At 43.2% G+C, this 21,734-nt stretch overlaps 1 protein-coding gene across 1 annotated transcript; it reads right to left on the bottom strand.

Annotated features, from left to right (window-relative positions):
• Positions 1 to 229: 229 nt before the first annotated feature.
• On the bottom strand, positions 230 to 15,956 carry PRSS54 (serine protease 54). The gene is made up of 5 exons (XM_044659360.1): positions 15,899 to 15,956; positions 7,226 to 7,403; positions 5,352 to 5,607; positions 4,116 to 4,247; positions 230 to 874 (listed from the first exon to the last, which is right to left on the bottom strand). Exons 1-5 carry the CDS (start codon positions 15,954 to 15,956, stop codon positions 230 to 232), a joined length of 1,269 nt encoding a protein of 422 aa, XP_044515295.1.
• Positions 15,957 to 21,734: the final 5,778 nt, after the last annotated feature.

A 21,734-nucleotide genomic window follows, 5' to 3' on the forward strand; every position in this document is an offset into this window, starting at 1 on the left:
TGCGAAAAGCAGCGAAAAGCAGCGCGGGCCGGGGAGGGGGGCACGGCCAGGGGCCGGCTGTTGGCCCAAAGGTGGAGCCTCGGACGCTTCCAAGGGCCACGGGGGGAAGGAGGTGGGGGCGCGGCACCGACGATGGCCTCCGTGCGCCCGGGCCCAGGGACACGGCGGCCGCCCAGGAGCGGCGCATCTCGCGGGCGCGGCTTCTAGCGGAGGAGGTCGGGCGAGCCGGCTAGCGCCTGGATGCGCCATCCCCGAGGACCAGGGCCAGCAAGCAGAGGGCGGAGATGACTGCCGGGGCCAGACGCCGCCCGGCCTGGCCCGACACGGGCATGACTTCCCCGCTGTAGTAGTCGTAGTAGACGGGCTCCGTGCCGTCCCTCGAGCCGGTATTCGTCAGTTGGAGCTCCCCGGCGGCGCTCCCCGCCCCCGGCGGCCCCGCCATGGCCGGGACTTTTTTCACGGCCGCGGGCTTCCGACGGGGCTCTTCCTCCCGATTCTGTGGCCGCGCCTCCCTCTGCAGAGGAGCACGCGGACGGGGATGCGGCCGGGCGGTGGGGACTCGCGGCCGGTGCGGACGAGAAGAGGGTCCCCGCGGGAGGGGAGGCGAGAAGGCTGGTTTCTCGAGCGCGGAGCTGTTCTGCAGTTCCAGGCCCGCGTCCGTGGCGCGGCTGTTCTGGCGCTCCCGCCAGCTGAAGATGGGGCAGAAATCGAGCCCTTCTTTCTTGATCGTTTTGGAAATCCAGTTGTTGTAGTAGGAGAGCTTGGTGTAAAGGAAGGGCCCGACGCAGCTCCGGCCGCCTTCGTTCTGGATGCCGTTCAGGATCCACTGGTTGGTCTTCTTCACTTGGCACATCACGGGGTCTCCCGGGTCTCCCTGTGGAGAAGAAAAGACCCTTCAGAGGTTCAGAGGACCATTTACTGGCCTTGTGTTTGGGGAATACCCAACAACAGTTTCTGCTAAAAGCGAGAGAAAAGGGTTGTGGAAGTCTTAAAAAAACAAAAACCAAAAACCAAAAACCTTACCTTTTGTCTTAGAATCAATACTACGTATTGGTTCGGTCCTAAGACGGAAAGAAGAGCAAAGCCATCACGTGACCTCTTGGGCATGGCAATATGGCTCTTCTTTAAAAAAAAATCATTACCTTCAATCAGTATTAACCTGGCGTCCTAGATTAGAATAGAAGCCTAGAATCAAGATTGGGCGGCGGGAACAAGGGCTAGGCAATGGGGGTTCAGGGGCTTGACCACGGCCACACACAGTTAGGAAGTGTCTGCAGTCACATTTGAACCCGGGACCTCCTGTCTCCAGGCTTGCTCTCCTATCCGCCGAGTCACCCAGAGCTAGCAGACACCAGAGGAGAGCAGCCACCAAACAACAGCCGGCTCTGAAGAGGCGAGGGAAGCCTGTGGACAGTCAAATCATTATCGTGAGGCGAGAGAAAGGGCAGACTGACCACTGGGTCAGGGCGGCTGACATGACAGGGGCATCCCGGAAATACTTAATGCCCATGGTTTAGTGGGCTAGTCTAACCCCTTCATTTAATTAATTTTTTCAGTTTTATCTTTATTTTATTTAATAACAAATTTATGTGATTCGTGTTGTCTCCCTCTCCTCTTCTTCCAGAGCTGACAAGCGATTCAGCCTGTGACCCTGTCATTTAGAGCAGTGGTCCCCAAACTTTTTTGGCCTGCCACCCCCTTTCCAGAAAAAATTACTTAGCACCCCTGGAAATTATTTTAAAAAATTTTTTAATAGCAATTAATCCGCCACCCTGGATCGCTGCAGCACCCACCAGGGGGCGGTGGCGCCCACTTTGGGAATCACTGATTTAGAGAGAGACACTACCTTGATGTTCCGATCAGAGACAAGGGTCCCTGAGAAGAAAACCTCAGTTGGGAGCCTTGAATTCACTTACCTTTCAAGAAGAGAGCCATAAGGGGCAACCAGGTGGCTCAATAGATAGAGAGCCTAAAGATGGGAGGTCCTAGGTTCAAATATGGCCTCAAACATTTCCTAGCTGTGTGACCCTGGGCAAGTCACATAATACCCTTTGCCTAGCCTTTACTGTTCTTCTGCCTTGGAACCAAAGCTTAGTATTGATTCTAAGGCAGAAGGTAAGGATTTTTTAAAAAGAAGAGCCATATTACAATGCCCAAGAGGCCATGTGATAACATATCTTCTGCAATCAGGTTTATGACAGAAATAACTAAAAAGAGGGCTGACAATAGGGTCTTATTAAAGAAACAAGGTTCAGGCTATTTCTCAAGTCACTGCCCATTCAATCCTATGTTCCATAGCATTTTTAAACATCATCATAGCCGCTAATTGACAGTGATTACCTTGAGTAATCAAGAAAAAGTTATAACTGGTACATTATATTCTACTTAAGAAGGCAGGGAAATATGTCCATTTTGGAAATGTTTCCATTAAATGCCCCATGTTATCCCTCTCCCCAAGCCAGTTAAATGGCTTACTTATTTAAAGGGTTAACCTCTCCAATAATCCAGAAACTTCCAGAATCTTCTCCCCCAAAGGAATTCAGGGACTATAATTCCTGAAAGCCCAGGTTATACTGAAGTTTAATTGTCCTGTTAAATAATCTTTGTTTTTGTCTCTGCTCAGAGAAGGATTTTGATGGAAATTTTCATCTCTAATGATTCTACTCCCCCTGTCTGATTCACTTAGTCCTCTAACAACATGTTGGCTCCTTATAATCAGTTTGATGATGGTAATTTCTCAATTTCTTCTATTTCACATGAGTGGCAGGAATAAGTGTCTTGACAAGGGAAAAGGAGAGTTAAAAAGTTGCTATTGCCAAAAATACCTTGGGAATCTCACTGATGGGAATGTGAGGACAGCTTCAGATGACCTCATTCCCTGTGACTTTAGACACTCTTTGTAAAACCAGTGTCTATGGCTTTTTTTTTGTGTGTGTTTTTTTTAATCTTCAAGACAATATTTCTTGATTTAGGAGTTGGGAGGTTCACTGTTTCAGGGGCCAGTTAGAAAGTTTTATTTCAGATCTGCGATTCAGAAGCCAGCTTTTCAGAACCCCTTATCTGTTCTGACCAGTTTGCTAGGCAGACTCTTGTGAGACAGCAAAGACTTGGCAGACTGCTAAGATATTTGTCTCAGGTTGCTTCCTAATTCTTCTCTCTGCTTCTAGACTTTTCCCTCCCCAATCCATCCTTCACCCAGTTGGCAAAATAAATCTTCCTAAACCCCAAGTCTGACCAAGTGTCTCCCTGGTGAAAAAAACTGTGGCTCCCTATTACTTCAAGGATAAAATGCAAATCCCTTAGTTGAATGTTTCTGACTCTCTACAATTTGGCTCCAGTCTACGTTAGCATTATTTCCCATCACACCCATTCATGTGTACTACATTTCCATAAAATTGAACTAAACTTACTTTGTATTCTGTCAAGTAAAAGCCTGGAATAGTCGCAAGGAGCTTTTTATTTAATTTTTTTAACCTTATCTTTTATCTTAGAATTGATACTAGTGTCAGTGCCAAGGCAAAAGAGCAGTAAAGACTAAGCTTTTGGGGTTAAGGGACTTGATCAAGATCACACAGCTAGGAAGTATCTGAGGCTAGATTTGAACCCAGATACTCTCAACTCCAAACCTGGCTCTCCATTGGCCAAGCCAACTAACTGCCCCTGGTTTACAAAGAACTTTACAGATGGTAACTCATTTCTTTATTGCAACAAGCTAAGGAAGTAGGTAAAATGATTATCATTCATGTTTTACAGATCAGGATACTGAAGGAGAATTGGTTAAGTGACTTGCCCAGGGTCACATAGCTTGTAAGTGGCTGAGATTGAATTTGAACTCGGGTGTTTCTGACACCATGTCCTATACTCTACCCACTGTATCAGCGTGGCTGCCCACATGTACTTCCTTCTCAGAATTAAGACTTACAGAGGTCTCACCCAATGCCCTGCACAGGGCAGGGGCTCCATAAAAACTCATTTAATTCATCTGACTTTGAGACCATTCAGTGATGTCAGCCATTAATAACCACAGAATTTAGAGCCGATCACACGATAACGTGTGGTGTGGCCACGACTCCTCTTGTGTTCTTACCTTCTAGGCTTCCACTAATTTTCCTTACCAAGCATTCATAGTTGTTGTACTCTTCCTTAAAGTTAAAGCAGGCAGTTCCTTGGGATCTCTTTAAGGAGCAGGGCCACACTTCCTGCACAGGGAGCTTCCTCAGGACGCCCATCTCCATTCTCTTTCTGGTCTGGACCATGAAAAAGCAAGCCAAGAGACGTTAGTAGAAATGCCTCCCTCTTTGCGGAGACCGTCTGCATCCCGATGCTAAGCTGGGAGGGAACGGAGTGTCCCTAGAAAGCCACTCTCAGACTCTTCTCTAGCAAGGAGCAGAGCTACAGTCTGAACCCGAGACTTCCGCCCCCCAAATCCTGGACACCACCAGATTGCCTCTGAGATTTACTGGGCTGACCCCGCTCTGCTGTGAGAGTTTTATCTAGCAGCACGCCCACACCGCCTCGGGTGACGTGAGGGACAGCAGCCCTACACTTGAGGGGATGCATTTTTCCCCACCTCCTATCAGCGGGCACCAATTTTTAGGACTATTAAATTCAACTCGGGCCAGGAAAGGAGAGGAGAGTCGTTTAAGGACACACACGGGTCTAGTATTTATGGGATCAGTGTTTAAGGACACATGTGGGTCTAGTATGTATGAGCTGCTCATAATAATAATAGCAGCATTTTCAGAGCGCTTTAAGGGTAGCAAAATGCTTTATAAATATTTCATTTTATATTCACAACAACCCTGTGAGGGAGATGCTCTTAGGATTCCCATTTTACAGGTGAGAAAACGGAGGCAGGTGATGGTTAAATGACTTGCCCAGGGTCACATGGCCAATAGATATCTTTTTTTAAAACCCTAATATCTTTATATATTGTTACAGGGCTAGGCAATGGGGGTCAAGTGACTTGCCCAGGGTCACACAGCTGGGAGGTGTCTGAGGCCAGATTTGAACCCAGGACCTCCCGTCTCTAGGTCTGGCTCTCCATCCACTGGGCTACCCAGCTGTCCCCCCCAATAGATATCTTAAGCCAAATTTAAACTCAACTCTGACTCCGAGTTGAGCGCTCTATCCGTCGAGCCCCCCTAGCCGAGAAAGAACTGATTTCTGGCAAGAAACCGCCCCTCCCCCACGCCCTCTTTGGGTTCGGAGTGTGTTGGGGGTTTCTAGGCCGGGTCTGCTTTGGGCTTTGTGGCGATTGGCCTGAATAATGAGGCTAAGCACCTCGGAGATCATGCCAGGGACCCCCATCGCCGGCACACACCCTCCTTTATTAGAATAAAGGCATTAACTGCAGCAGTGTGGATCCATCCTGACAACCAGCAGTTCTCCAGGATGCTTGGGGCCAGGTTCCTGCTAGCAAAGCAGATGGGTTGGACTTGGTCACTGAACTCAATGGCTGTGTACGTCTTCAGGAGGGCCACGTTGTTCTCCTTGGTGATGTAGTTGAAGCTCTCGTGGCTCAGGACCGCATCGATGGGGTACTCGGGCTGGGTCCTCCTCCGGGCGTTCATGTCGGTTATGCCGACCAGTGCCAGAACCTTCTTCCTGGAGAGACGACAACCTTCCATGGGCCAGAAATACGGGGCAGCTTCCCCCCGCCGCTCCCTCCCCGCCCTCCCGTGACCGCGCAAGCACCGGAGGCGGAGGAGAGGCGCGCGGCACGCGGCAGCTTCTCGTTGGCAAAGCCAGGAATCCCTTCTAATCACCCCTCACTCCCCCCCGCCGCTGTGCCTCCCCAAACTGGTCTGCCTGGTGTTCCCTGGACAGGACGTTGCTTTAGAAAGAACTAGAATTATTTTTCCAATTAATAAGCCTTTGGATTTTTCTCTCTTCTACCCCCTTCTTCCCTCCCCCTCGCCACTGGGAAAAAAGAAAAAGGCAACCCCCCCCCCAAAAAAAAAAACCTTGTTAGCCCGAGGTTCAAGCTAGCAAAACAAATTGTTCATGGACGTGGCATTGTTATCGTCTGCCCCGACGTCTCTGACTTGGCACGGACCCACTTCTGTGCCCGCAGTACTCCCTCCTTCACCTTAGTTCCCCCCTTTTTTTAAACCGTTACCTTCCATTTTAGAATCAATCCTAGCTACCTTAGCCTCTTAAAAGCCTCCGTTTCCTTCCAGGCTCGACTCTGCTATGATCTCCTTCCTAGGAGAAGCCCTTTCTGATTTCTCCAGATGTTAGCGCTTCTCCCAAACGATTTGGGTTTATTTTGTATTTATCTACATACTTTCTTTTTGTGTATTTTTATTTATCTACTGCCTGTTATTTTGCATTTTACCAAAAATCTATGATTTTTTCTTTATCTCTTGCCCCCTTCCCCGTAACTTTGAGAGTAGGAACTATTTCCTTTATGTCTTTGTATCCCAAATGCTTGGCACATAAGATCCCAATAACGGTTTTTCAAATGAATGAATGACAATTTCCTTGAAGAATGCTAATAATCTCCTTACTAGGAATCTCTTTAGGTTATAGGAAATTTGGGGGGGATCCCAATATTTCCAGAAAGTTGGGGCTCACCGTTGAATCAATGGATCATGGGTGAGGAGGCAGGGAAGTGGGGCGGGAAATATTCGGCATCTTGACAGATGCTAGGATGCCTCTAACTCCTCCCCAGTTCACTCAGGCAGAAACTTGCTTTTTTTTCCTTCACATTTTTCACTAATCAAAAGTGATAATGATGACATCAAAGGAAAGCAGCCCTGGACCAGTAAGGAAGCAGCAGTGTCTTCCTGTGGGATCAGCCAGTGCTCACACTTTTTTTTTTTTTTCATCATTAAAATATTCTCTTTGGAATTCAGAAAGAATTTCATTTTTCAATTGGCCTAGTTACTGGCTTTTCCATGGCAGGTTCAAAACAAAACAAAAATAAAACAGTGCCAACCAACCTTGGCTGAGTCAAGCCTTTGAGGCTGAGAATTTTTAGAACTCGGCATGTTATGTGGTGCAAGAAGGGTTGAGTCTGTCAAACTCCTGTTGCCAGAGAGATGGACTGTGATCTCCAGGCAGAGGATGGGCATAACGTACCAGACTAAATCTTCTTTAAATAATCCCCTTTTCCTGTCCTTCTCTCCTCCCTTCCAAGCCCTCCCCACTTTTTTTTTCCAGTTCCTTGTAACAATCTAAGGTAGCTAAGGCGGATGAAGAAGCAAACAATGATACTGGCCTGTTCTGAAAGCGGGAAGCGATGCTTAAGATCCAGAACTCACTTAGGATGCATCCGAAAGCCAAATGGGTATACTGTGAATCCTGCAGGGACACCATCCAAGGGAACCTATCCACAGTGGCTAAATCATCATCATCGGAGAGAAACGTAGGAATGTTGCTACTTTGGAACAAACAACCTGCAAGAGAAAGGCCAGTCGAGCTCTCAGACTTCTTGGACGGGTATCTCCTGCTATTTCTCTCTCCTTTACTCCCACCCTAAAACTCTTATCTACCACAGTATCGCATAATTTGTGACAATTGTTCAAGCTGTCCATAAGATAGGGCATGATTATTTATTTCAAAATAAAATTTTTCTTTCTGAGTTACTGCATAGGAACACAAAGACTCCTGATTCTAAATAAAAACAAGATGAGCACTATTAGATACATAAATAGAGTTCTTTTAGGATGGGGGGGGGGGGAGAGAAAGAGAGATCCCAAGAAAAAGGGATCATGCATATTTTCTAAAATATCTCTCTTAAGGAAAAACATATTTTGTAAGATGTAAACAAAGCCTCCCACTTAGATTATTATGAGATTATTAAATCAGGTAGACTTTGGGTCTTCCTTCTTTCTCTTGTCATTTGTGGAATGAAGATATGGCCTTCAGGATGTTCAATGCCATCCATCTCACATAGATGGGAGGCTGCTATTTTAAGAATTTTCCTCTCATAGCTGAAGGCCAGTGAAGCGTGTGCTAGTGGAACGTTGGTAGAATCAGTATAATCTTTTTTGTTGCTGTTTAAGAGATCCTCGTCATCTGCAAAGCCATCAAATATCCCTCTAGACATCGTACCGTGAATGTGGTGAAAGGAAGCGGCATCCACTGGATAAATCTATTCAATATTATTATTTTTTCCATCTGTGATATCCGAATGCCCATTTCTTCTTCTGCATCTTGGGACTTGAGTTACCCTTGTGCTTAATACATAACTCTATTTGTCTGCTAAGGGTCCTCTGGGACCGGTATTTAAGGCTGGACTCCCTTCTCTACTGCCAGTTGCCCATGACACACATCCCATCCAATACTCCATGACCATTCCATTCATTCTCACAATTAGTCTCTAGACCCAGATGTGTGACTGATTATAAGCCCAGAGAAGATTTCTGCCTTACAAGCAGTACTAAGATCCCACAATTTAACTATTTTGACCTCAACTCCCAGTGAAAATAACATTTACTCTTAGACAGTATTCAGCACATCCTATGGCTGTTCTTAGGAACATGGACTCACAGATTTAGAAGAGGAGGGAATCTTTAAAGGCAAGCTAGCAGATGTTATAGACGAGGTCTAGAAAGGCAATATGACTTGCCCAAAATCAAGAAGGCAGTAAGTGACAGAGAAGGAATTTGAACACAAGTCTTTTGACTCCAAAGCCTACCTCTCCACCATACCTCGATGTATCACAGGTTTTTAGAAGGTTTTCTTTTTTCCCTTTTAAACCCTTACCCTATGTCCTGGTAACAACTCCAAGACAAGGGCAAGGGCTAAGCAATTAGGGGTTAAATAACTTGCACAGGGTCACACAGGAAGTATCTAAGCTCATATTTGAACCCAGATCTTCCCATCTCCAGGTTTGGTTCTCTGTCCACTAAGCCATGTAGCTGCCGTGCTTAGGTTTTCTTGCTCAAATTTACATTCATGGATTTTCTGTTAATGATTGAATGCCCCTACTCCTTAGCTGCGCAATCAAGGACAGCACTAAGATATCAGTATATGAGTATCATCACAGTGAACTGTAAAAGGTATCCTTGTTTTTGTTGTTTAGACTTCATTTTCTTTCTTCTTTAAACACTTACTTTCCATCTTAGAACTGATATTAAGTATTGGTTCCAAGGAAGAAAAAAAGCAGTAAAGGTTAGACAATTGGGGTTAAGTGACTTACTTGCCCAGGGTCATACAGTCAGGGACTGTCTGAGGCCAGATTTGAACCCAGGATCTCCTGTCTCTAGTCCTGGCTCTCAATCCCCTGAGCCACCTAGTTGTTCCTTGTCCTTCATTTTCAGAGGACCAATGACACTGCAGGGCGATGTCTTGCCTTGTACGTGTCATTGGTCTCCTTCGTTTTCAGAGAAGACCAATGAAATCATGAGGCCTTGGACCCCAGAGCAAATTGTTCATTGTCCTTTGTTTAGAAGAGGACCGAAGACATCACGGGGGGATGTTTTGACTTGCTTGTGAACTGGATTTTAGTGAGGCAGAGTTGCATAAAATTGTCAACCTCACTTCCTCTTCCAGTCACCAAAGTCCAGTAAAAAGACAAAAGTCTGGACTGCTGGCGATGGCCTGGAATACAGTGGAAAATCTTGACATCTTTGATTTTTGAAAAAGCTCTAGAGCTTGATGAAGGCTCCTAGGATGAGCCGAGCTGCCATCTTTGAGAAGCTAATTCAGCTTGAATACTTTGGACCCAATCATCTTGTCCTCTATTTGAAGGTTATTATGTGTTGGTCCTTACTACTTTCTTCTACCCTTTTTCCATGTTATCATCTCCTCCATTACTGCCATTCCATCCTGTGTTCTGTTGAGTCTTTCTCCTCCCTGCAAAGGAGGAATCATAGATAATAGGTGCATAACAAACACTCATGGATTGAATGGATGGGGCTTCTGTGTTTTTCCTTTAAGACTTCCAAGTCCTTTGATGTATTTACATTCTGTAGCAGGCACAGCGTTGAATCATTCCAACTCAAAGGCATCTGAGATGATATGATCTTAGTTTTGACTTAACTTAAAGTTAAATATTAGTTGAAGTTTCAGATAGAGCACTAACATTCTTGAACCCTGCTTGGTTCAGATGTCATCTAAAACAAATACACAGTCCTACTTTCTCTACACAATTGGAGGAGAGGTTGAAATGTAGACTTGAACATAGGGACAACTCACTCTGTAGAATTCCACAAAGGAATTTTTGGGAAAAAAGCTTCCAGCATTAAAATCCCCCAGACTTAATTTTGGTGGAAACTTGATTTTCAACTACGAAGATCTAGAGTTTGAGATTGCCCAATCTAGCCCTCTTATTTGTCACAGAAAGAATTGAGACTTTGAGAGGCAAAGCAATTTGCTCAAGGTCATACGGCTAGAAAAATGGCAGAACTGAGATTTGAACGCCAGTCCTCCGACTCTCTGGAGCTGAATTGCCATTGGCTATTCCCACTGCCCTATGCTAAGTGACAACTAAAAATGACATGAAGAGATAAATGATGAAGGAAAAAATGGGCTGCTGCTGTATTAGGCACTGGCTGGGTTTACACATTGTGCATAGTAGGATAACCAATAACAAAGATGGGTTTGTAGGCATGACTCGTGGCTATGATGTGCCTTGTTCATTGTTCTTTAGACTGTTTTGGTCCCATATTTACCTTGTCTTGCCTCTGCTACACATGGATTTTCTTTTTCGTTTCCCCCTCCTTTCCCTTTCTATTTTTTAAACCCTTACCATATCTCATCTCTTAGAATCAATACCATACATTGGTTCTAAGGCAGAAGAACGGTAAGGGCTAGGCAATGAGGGTCGAGTGCCTTGCCTGGGGTCACAGAGCTAGGAACTGTCTGAAGCAAGATTTGAACCCAGGACCCTCCTTTTCTAGCCACTGAGCCACCTAAGCTGCCCCACCCCTTTCTAACTGTCTTGGTGTCTACCAAGCTCTGCTTCCTTGAATCTTGAGACTTCCTGACATTATACCATCTTCATTTTAGCTAAAAAGGAGAGTTAAAACAAAGACCCAAGAGGGAACCCGAGGGGATAAACTTCTACTTGGTTTAATTTTTCTAAAAAGAAGCCAAGGTCAAAGAGCTACCATGGGCATTGCTCAGAAATCTAGAGAATGTCATGGACTGTGTTTGGTTTAAAACCAATTCCAATGGGATAGGAATAGAATTCGACTCAAAAACAGATTTCAAAGAGGGAGAGGTTTTGAGATCATGCACATGCTCTTTCATATAATAATAGTCATAATGTTATAAATATTTGTTATTCAGTGATCTACTTTGAAAGATCTGCAATGTGAGGTCCCGCCTCCATTGATATATTTCTTTGGATCCTACACAATTCTTGTCCATGTTTTCCTACAAATCCCCAATAGAAAATCTAATTGACCTGCTGGAGATTTTCCTCTTTTTAGGATCTTGGGTATACTACTTGAGCTGCCCATCTGTTGGCTCTCATTCTCATTAGGAGCTCCACATCCTTTTTGGGTCAGATGTATTCTCCATAATACCTTTTCTCCCTCTTCTTGCATGCAAATCTTTTCTTAGTAACAAGCTACCATCTGCTTATACCTACCATGTATCTTTCCATTGCCCTTGGTATTATGAACTAGAAACCATAAATAATGGGCTCTTCCAAGTGGAATACCTTTTGAATCATCCAAGAATAAATGGAATTTAATTGGATTCCCCAAATATTTACTAAGAAATCCATTGTTCTAGCTGGGCACTGGGGAGACAAAGGCAAAAACTAACCCCTTCCCTCAAGGGACTAAAGATATAATGAAGGAAAGAAACCTGTGCTAAACATTTTGAAAATGTTATCTCATTTAATCTTTATAACTCTAGATCAGTGGTTCCCAAACTTTTTTGGCCTACTGCCCCCTTTCCAGAAAAAATATTATTTGGTGCCCCTGGAAATTAATTTTTAAAAAAATTTTAATAGCAATTAATAGGAAAGATAAATGCATCTGTGGCCATCACTGCTCCCCTTGGATCGCTGCAGCACCCACCAGGGGGTGGTGGCACCCACTTTGGGAATCACTGCTCTAGATGGTAGGTGCCATTATTATCCCTATTTTACAGTTGAGGAAACTGAGGTAAGCAAAGGTTAAGTGACTTGCCTGGGGTGACATAGCTAGTATTAGATGTTGGATTTGAGCTCAGGTCTTCCTGACTCCAGGCTCAAGGCTTTATCTACTGTGCTACCTAGCTGTTTCTACAAGATAGGGAATGATGTGAGCAAGAGAGCATTTTATAACATTTTATTGTCAAATTCTTTGAAAAGTGGACATCTATTTATTTATTTGATTATTCATTCATTCATTCGTTCATTCATTTATTTTTAAGCCATTTCCTTCCATTTTAGAATCAATACTAAATATTGGTTCTGAGGCAGAGCAGTAAGAGCTAGGCAAACGGGGCTAAGTGACTTGTCCAGGGTCACACAACTAGGAAGAGTCCAAGGACAGATTTGAATCCAGGACCTTCCATCTCCAGGCCTGGCTCTCAGAAAAGTGCATGATCAGTGTCTATTAGCCAGGATATTTTATTAACCAGGGGATCTTATTCCTTAATCATGTAATAGAACCAAATTTGAAATTCAGTAATAACAGAAGTGATACTTTGCATAGAACATTTTTCTATCTCAAAGACTCAGCTGTTCTGTCATTTTATTTTACATGTCTGGAAGGCAGGGAAGGTAGGTGTCATTAGTTCCATTTTTCAGCTGAGGAAATTGGATTCAGAATTATTAAGTGACTGGTCCTACGTCCCATGGTTAGTAGAGTTGGAGCCCATGGCTTCTGATTCCTCAGTGTGTGTCCTTTAAAAAGGACATCATTTGAGCATGGATTATTTCACAGTTATGGATAACCAAGTCATTATTTTTAGGGCTGGCTTGAGGGTCCATTTCCCAAACAGCCCAACTTGACATCAGCAGGGGAAGTAGGTCTGTTAGGATGAAAACTAGGTAAGGGGGAAGAGGTTAGGAAAGCAATGGAAGGGGGAGAACAGAGGGAAAAGAGAACAGTATGTTAGGGGGAAGAAAAGGAATGAAGGATAATTGTACGTAAGGGAGGAAAATAGGTAAAAGATGGGATCTGGGGGAGATGGGATGATATCATGGGGAAAACTAAGAGATGAGGAATGGGGGAATAAAGAGGAAGACAGAGGAATGAGAATAACAGAGAAAGGGAAGAGAAGGAAAAGGAAACAAGAGAGAAAGGTCAGAGTACTGAAAAGAAATGAAGGGAATAAATCCTTCTTTCCTTAAATCAACTGCCTAGCACTCTGCTGGTGGCAGGGAGCCAGAAGGGCTTGCCCAGTGAAGCAGTTTTTGTTTCCCTCCCTATCTCTTCCCTACTCTCTCCTTCTCCCTAAGGATATCCGAAGTTGGTACCCTACTGAAGTTCTAGCCTTTTTTCCCTGACCTCAGGCAAGTGGCACAAAGTCAGAAATGCCAGTTGTGAGGGTGAAGGGCTCAAACTCCAATCCATTTCCTCCTGCTCCCTCCCAGAACCTCTTTTTCCTAATCTGCTCAGTCCCTAAGAAATAGTAAGAGGAGCCTCCCCCAGAGGCTGCCACTGTTTTCTGGGGCTTTGAGAGTGGAGGATGGCATTAGCTTCATGGGTTTATTTTGATGTCCCTAAATCAGGATGCTCCAGACAAAAATGCCTAACTAGAATACTGCTAAGACCAGCCACAGATGCCAAGCAAGTCCACAGGCATTTATCAAGCCCCTACTGTGTGTCAGACACCGTGCTGAATACTAGGGGTGTGAAAAAAAGCAAAAAATCCCCCAAATATGCACATATTTGTATAATAGAAAGAGTTCTGTACTTGGAGTCAGAAGGGACATTTAAATCCCCATCTTACTGTGTGACGCTGAGCAAGTCACTGCTTCAGAGCCTCAGTTTCCTCATCTGTAAAATGGAGATAATAATGATTTTTGGTTTTTACATAGCTCTTTAAGATGTACCACACACTTCTACATATATTATCTCATTTGAATCTTGCAACAACTCTAGGAGAGAGGCACACCAGGGAAAACAGTACTTTCTTCTTCTCTAGGTCAGTTATGTATATATATATATATTAATATCATAGACAAAATATCTTATATGTGCCTACATGTACATCTTCATCCAAAATGTTCATATGGGCTATTTGTGTCCAACCTGTGATAGAACCTTCTAAGCTCACATTGTCTGATTGGCCAGAGTCTGACACATGTACACTGACCCCACGTGATGATGGCATTTTGGTCCACATATTTATTCATATACATATAGTTCAAGAATGAGCACTTTGAATTTATTTTTTTAAACCCTCACCTTCTGTCTTGAAGTCAATACTGTATATTGGCTCCAAGGCAGAAGAGTGGTAAGGGTGGGCAATGGGGGTCAAGTGACTTGCCCAGGGTCACACAGCCCTGGACTTATTTTTTTTAAAAACATTTATTAATATTTGTTTTTAACATGGTTACATGATTCATGCTCCTACCCCTGGACTTATTTTTAAGTGACTTCATTAGACAGACTTCAGAAATTCAAACAACCAAAGGTCTTGATTCCCAACTGCGGGAGACTCTGCATCAGCAACCGTGGCCTGAGGGTAGGAGGAAAATTTGCCCTGGGAAAAAATAATCCCAGAGGGGTAACTGTCTGAGACCCAGAGGAGCTCCGTCCTCCATCCTAAGCCTCCCCACCCACCGCCTTGTAGGAAGGCTTCTCTTCTCTACGTCCACTGAAGCAATAAATGTGTCCTTTCCCTAGGACCAGTCTGGACCTGGAAGCGTTTCTATAGGATTTTTTCTAGTTGTTGTTTAATTTGGAGGCTCTCACTTGGCTGTTTATACTCTCTAGGGTTTATTTTTTCAATTTACATCATTATCAACATTCTTTGCCTGTCCAAATATCTGAGATCACCCAAATAAGAGCTTTTAGTAACCTAAGACTTTCTGGCTACAAAACACTTGACAGTCATAATCTCCCTTCATCTCATCATTCCCACGATGTAGGTAGTGACCCTATAAAGATAACCGCGCTGCGTGTGGAGAGAAGACAAAAGAGAGACTCAGAAAATGAATTGCCCCAAACCACCAAACCCAGATCTTTGGTATTCATATATATATGTATATATATATAATAAATATAATAAATATATAATTATAAACAGTATACACAATAGAATTTATACATATAAATTTATACATATAAAATATACATATAAAACATAAAAATTTATACATAATAGAATTTATACATATAAATATACATAATAAATAAATATAAAATATATAATAAATATATACTATATAAATGGTATATATAATAGAATTTATATATAAATATGTATAATAAACAAATATATAATATATAAATGGTATATATAATAGAATTTATATATATTAAATATATGTATAATATATAAACAGTACACATAATAGAATTTATACATATAAATATATAATATATAATAAATATATAATATATAAACGGTATATATAATAGAATATATATAAATATATATAATAAACAAATATATAATATATAAATGGCATATATAATAGAATTTATATATATATTAAATATATGTATAAGATGTAAACAGTATACATAATAGAATTTATATATATAATATATAAACGATATATATAATAGGATTTTTGTGCCTAGAATAAGCCACTGGTAAGGTTCAGAAATTACCGATTACTAATCTAGTGGCAGGTAGGGACAAATATGTTTAACCTCTTTTTGCAGATTGGTTAAAAGCTTTCTGGTGGCCGGGAACTGCCTTTCTTACAGAAAGAGGTTACTCAGTTCCGTGAGGAAGACCATCCCTGGGAGGGCCCTGGCAGTGGTTTGATGGTTTCTGGCTCCCATCCCTCGTTGGAGCCATCTCAAGAGAAATGGAAGTCACTCACCAACAAAAGAGTGTGAAATGCACAGCAATAGAAAAAGTGGCCTTTTCTGTTTTGCCATCTTGAAGGAGAACCAAGCGAGAGATAGCTGAGACCGGGGGACACCTGTGGAAATGGAAAACAACAACAACAGAACACTCAGGATCCAATCCTCTGGCTCAGCAGGCACATATCTTTTTTTCTCATCCCAAATTATGGTATTTTTTTTCTTTCTATACTTGACAGAAGCACATCCTTAGCTTCCAGGAAGCCAACCATGATTATCATCATCAGTCACAACCTCACTCTCACTATCATCACCATCATCATCATCATCATCATCATCATCATCTTTTCCTCCTCATCCTCATCCTCGCCCTCATCATGACTAGCATTCAGAGTGGGCTTTGTGCTTGGCAAATCTTGTCTCATGAAATCTTCATGATAACCCTGGGAGGTAAACGCTATTCTTGTAGCCATTTTGACAAAGGAGAAACTGAGGCAGGCAGTGATGAAATGATCTAAAAAGGGTCATCGGAGGCAAGGTTTGAACTTGAGTTTTCCAAGTCTATTTCTAATCCATCCTCTTCGTGTTACGTAACTCATTACCTTCTGAGACAGGCGCTGACTTGACTTCCTTCCCCTCCCTTCTAGTTAAAAGATTTCAAAGCACTTAACATATATGATCTCACTCAAACCTCACAACGACCCTGGAAGCAGACGCTATTGGTATCTCCATTTTACAAACAGGGAAACCGAGGCTCAGTTCTATCCACCATCACCCAGTTGTCTCATTCCCATCGCTTGCCCTTTCAGCAAAAGGAGACCAAGAGGGGTCTGTTCCACGCTAGCAAGTCGCCTAGTCATCGGGACTATGGATCCAGGGAAAGGGAAATGGGAAATGCTGGTTTCCTTGGACCATAAGGAGTCCAAGGTCTTGGGATTTTTGAAGGGAGGCGCTGTCAAGGCAAGCTCTCCGCCTCGGTGTCACCCTGTGGCCACACCACTTGTTGGGTGAAGAGACATTTGACCAGGGAAGCACTTGGGGTTGAATAACCTGCAGCCCCCCAGCCCAGCCCCTGACAAACTGGATTTCTTTGTCGGGTCTTGGGTCTCTCTGGAAGCCAAGCTTTTATTCTAGCTCTTATCCTTTTCCTCGGCTGTTAGGATCCAGGCTGCGCTTCCCGTGATCACCTCAGCGGCTCTCCTGGCCGGGAGATGAGTTTTGGACGCCAAAGAGCCACCGAGTTGCCCCAGTTCGCCTCCCAAGTCACCTTGCTTCCTTCATGTCACCACATGGTCCTTGTTCCCAGGAGGATCCTCAGAAACCCATCTGGAACTTTTCTAGTTTACCGACGCTATACAAGGAGAAAGGATTTCATCTTGACCTTATAAAAAAAATCGAGTTCCACAAAGGAATTCTTTCTCCAGGAGCCTGAGGAATGTCCCATTGTGCCATCAGCGTTTCTATGGCATCGCCGTATAAATAGAGATTTGAAGAGGATGCAGAATAAGCCTGGATCAGAAGGTCCGGCAGATTCCTGAAGCTTTGAATATGGATTCAGGCAGAGCCAGGACACATCCTCAAGTCAACTTTTGGAAATAAATTCAATTGAAGAGAAGGCAGAGAGACCTTTGACCACTAGGAGGTTACAGCCGAGGAAGCCCCCGATAGAGAAGGGAGAATAGGGGTGCAGGCTGAGCCAAGCCAGGAAGGAGAGTTTCCTGTGTGGAGAGAGAGATCTGACAAGTAAGGGAAGGGAAAGGAAATGGTAACTTCTTTTTGTTATTGTTGGGTGGCATCGGACTCTTCAAAAACTCATTTGGGGTTTTCTTAATAAAGATACTGGAGTGGTTTGCCATTTCCTTCTCAGCTTTTTTTACAGATGAAGAAACTGAGGCAGACAGCGCTAAGTGACTTGCCCAGGGTCACACAGCTAGTTTCCCATTTCCTTCTCCAGCTCATTTGACATATGAGGAAACAGAGGCAGACGGGGCTAAGAAACGTACCCAGGGTCACACAGCTAGTTTGTCCCATTTGTGGTCATTTCTGGGGGTTGCAGAAATCCATCAGGTCTCTGTCTCTGACATGATAGGTTTTTTTTTTTTTTACACTAAGTATCACTTCCCAGGCAGAAGAGGGGTAAGGGCTGGGCAACTGGGGTTAAGTGACTTGCCCAGGATCATACAGCTAGGAATGTCTGAGGCTAGAATCTCCAGTCCTGGCTCTTTATTCACCTAGCTTCTCTGCAGATTGATTTTTGATAGATGATCTGTTCTCAAAAAAGGAAATGGAAAGACTGGAGGTGGACAGCAATGTACCAATCAGACCATCTGGACAGGAGCAAAGCAGCTTGATAAATGCTCCTTCCAAAACCCAGGGGTTGAAAGGGAGGGATGGGTGGGAAGCAATGGGCAAACCTCTCTGCTCTTGGCACACAGGCACAAAGGGAAAGGGGAAGAGAAAAAATAGACAGATTCTTTATAAACCCTGGTAAATGGATGACTTTTTTACTATCCATCCTTCCAAGAATCCCAGTCAACTGAATCACCCTGGAGGCAACACTGACCACTGAAAACTTGGCCAATCTTTTTTTTTAAATCATAATAGAAAAAACAACAAAACTGATCCCATGGCTAGAATGGGGCATGGCAGGTGAACAGTCCATATACTTTACTGGTATCCTTGACATTAATGCAAAGAGAAACTGAGGAAGGGTCCCAGCATTTTGGCTAGACCTTTTGTGGTCAACTTATGGCAGGCAAGGAAAGGCTGCCATCCGCATCAACTTCAATGAGTTGGAATTTCTGAGTACTGGAATATTTTAAGTATAGGTTAAATTATATTATGACTGTTGTTCAGTCGTTTTTCAGTCATGTCTGACTCATTTGGGGTTTTTCTGGGTAAAGACACTAGAATGGTTTGCCATTTTTTTCTTCACCTCATTTTACAGAGGAGGAAACCGAGGCAAATAAACTTAAGTGACTTGCCCAGGGTCACACAGCTAATAAGTGTATAGATTTGAACTCATGAAGGTGAATCTTTCTGACTCCAGGCTCAACACTACCCTAAAGTAATATTATAGTTCACCTTTATAGGACACTTTTAATATTTACAAACTTCTCACAGGAAAGATAGGAAGTGCAAATATGATTATTTCTTTGATGAAATCCTTTAAGAAAAATCAATAAACATTAAGGACTTAAGTGTTAGTCAGGACTCTAAGCACCGAGGTTAAAAGGAAAAGAAAGACAGTCCCCTTTCTCAAGAAGGTCACGGTGTAATGGGAGAGACCAGTGAAAATGTAGTTCCTTTTTTGATACCCATCATGCACTTCTCTGTTGCCCTCTGTGTGATACTCATTTTTAATGCTTCTACTTGACGTTGAAATTTTTTTTTCTGTCCATTGAATGTGAGCTCAAACTCTCCATCTACTCATAGATCATTAGTCGAAAGCTTACAAGCCCTGCATCCAGATCTTTTTGTACCAGCATCATTGCCAAGAACAGTCTGCAGTGAAGGATCATTAGATGGAGGGCAGTTAAGTGACCGAAAATATAATAGGCTAAATTGTGCCATAAACGAGGGATGGGAGGAAAGGAGAGGTTTTGAGTTCAATCTGCATTTATAGAATTTTATGCTAAAAAAAGCACAAGGATTTTTCTGACCACACATGAATGAGATGGACCTGCAATGAGAGCTGTTCACCCTGATGGCCGCCTCCAGTGCCTCTGGTCCAAAAAGGGCAGAAAAAGATTGGCTTTGATTCAGCTCAATGCAATTCATCAACAATTTATAGACTATCTATTATATATTAGTCACTGGGGAAGACATAAGCATGAATTAGACCCAGGAGTGTGCTGGAGCCAGCTCTTACCAGCTTTCAGTGTTAATTGTTAAATTTTTCAATGTGCTAGAAATTGGCAAACGCTACAAATGAGGACTTGATTTATAATTTGGTTGATCTTCTAAACTTAAGAAAGTGATGGAGAAATTTTACATAATGCAGATTAAATTTATAAGTGTGTCTTGGGTACATTTTTCCACCCTGGGAGAGCTGATTGTTAAATGATACTTAGTTAGGTAACAATTTAATTAAATGAATAATTTGCTTCAATGATATTTAGAGATTTAGTTAATCATTTACCAGCACACCACTGATTAGATCCATTGGGGGAGCATCGAAGATGTGTCAGCAGGTAGGTGTATCTTTGACTTTAGAATTACTTTAAGGATAAAGGGGAAAACTTCCAGCCCCATGAGTGAATTCCAGGGGCAGCCATTCTGGCTGAAATATCCAGGTTTTTAATTGGATTTATTCTGACAATTGGTTGGTGATAGTTGTCCTTTGTACTCAAAGAGGACCGAAATGACATCACTGATGATGTCTTTTGACTCAAATAATTGGATTTAAGTGAGGCAGAGTCACACAACATCTTCGGGCTCACTCTCTCTCCTGGAGTCATCGAAGTCCAATGGCAAGACAAAAGTCAAGATGACTGGCAATGGTCCACCGTCCAGTGGATGACCTTGGCTTCTTCTGGGTCTGACCAGGCTCTTAAGTGCTCTACAGTGCCTGCCTCAGCCATCTTCGTGGCCGATGGAACAAATTGCAATCACCAGGGAATTGTGGTCTTTCAGAGCCTCCATTCAGCAAGAACTTATGTAGACATTTTCATTTGCATAACATGGAAGAATATTCTTATGGAAAAGGACATTTAGCATCAAATTATTTGAGATCAACTTGTATACTCAGAATCTTAGAACTAAAAGAGACGTCAGAGATCTAGTCCAAAGCTCTCACAGGGAGGCTGACTAGGGGGAGTTGATTTTTTTTTTAAACTCTTACCTTCTGTCTTAGAATCAATACTATGTACTGGTTCCAAGGCAGAAGAGTGGTAAGGGCTAGGCAATGGGGGTTAAGTGACTTGCCCAAGGTCACACAGCTAGGAAGTATCTGAGAACAGATCTGAACCCAGGACCCCCTGATTGCAGGCTTAGTTCTCAATAATCCACTGAGCCACCTAGCTGCCCCTTCAGGATCAAAGCATTTAACTCTCTTCCACAACCTGGTTCTTCCTTACTAGTCTGTTTACGTATTTCTCTCTGTTCATGGATTTTACAGCCTAATCATACTGCCCACTCAGTGTTCCACATACAGGATACTACATTTCCCATCTCCAAACCTTTGCAGAAGCCATTATCCGTGCATGAAAGGTACTTCTTTAGCTTAGAATTCATGGCCTCTTTCAAGTCTCATCATAAGCCCTACCTTCTCCATGAAGTGTTTCCTGACCTCCACAGCTGCTACTGCCTTCCCTCCCCAAATAACCCTGCATTTATTCTGTGTATATCCCGTATCTGCTTATTGTGGGTGTGCAGATGGTCTCCACTATTAGAATGTAGGCTCCTCGAGGGCAGGGGCTTTCACTTTTGTCTTTGCACCCCCACTACTCAGTCCAGTCTCCAAGTTCTCTTCCTCTTCTAAATCTATAATCCCAAAAGTCAAGAAAGACTCCCTGGAGTTCTTTAAAAATTGGAGAGATTCTCAACTTTTTGTTGTTGTCATTGTTGAGTCATTTTAGTCGTGTCTGACTCTTCATAAACCCATTTGGGTTTTTCTTGGCAAAGATACTGGAGTGGTTTGCCATTTCCTTCTCCAGCTCATTCGACAGAGGAGGAGCCTGAAGTAGAAAAGGTTGAGTGACTTGCCCAGGGCCAATCATACAACTAGTAAGTATCAGAAGTTGGATCTGAGTTCAAGTCTTCCTGATTCAAGCCTGGCGCTCTATCTGCTGTGCCACCTCGCTGCCCTTGGTGCCATGACTCTGATGTTTTGGAGTGATTTAAATATGGCGC

This window comes from Gracilinanus agilis, chromosome 2, assembly GCF_016433145.1.
Source record: "Gracilinanus agilis isolate LMUSP501 chromosome 2, AgileGrace, whole genome shotgun sequence".
Classification (NCBI taxonomy): Eukaryota; Metazoa; Chordata; class Mammalia; order Didelphimorphia; family Didelphidae; genus Gracilinanus; species Gracilinanus agilis.

Bases quoted from the DNA above. Each gene is read 5' to 3' on its own strand.
- PRSS54 (XM_044659360.1), bottom strand. From the start codon at position 15,956: ATGGCAAAACAGAAAAGGCCACTTTTTCTATTGCTGTGCATTTCACAC. The intron at 7,404-15,898 runs GTGAGTGACTTC...TTTCTCTTGCAG, and splicing joins CATTTCACACTCTTTTGTTG to GTTGTTTGTTCCAAAGTAGC. The intron at 4,248-5,351 runs GTTAATGCCTTT...TTCATGGTCCAG, and splicing joins GATGGATCCACACTGCTGCA to ACCAGAAAGAGAATGGAGAT.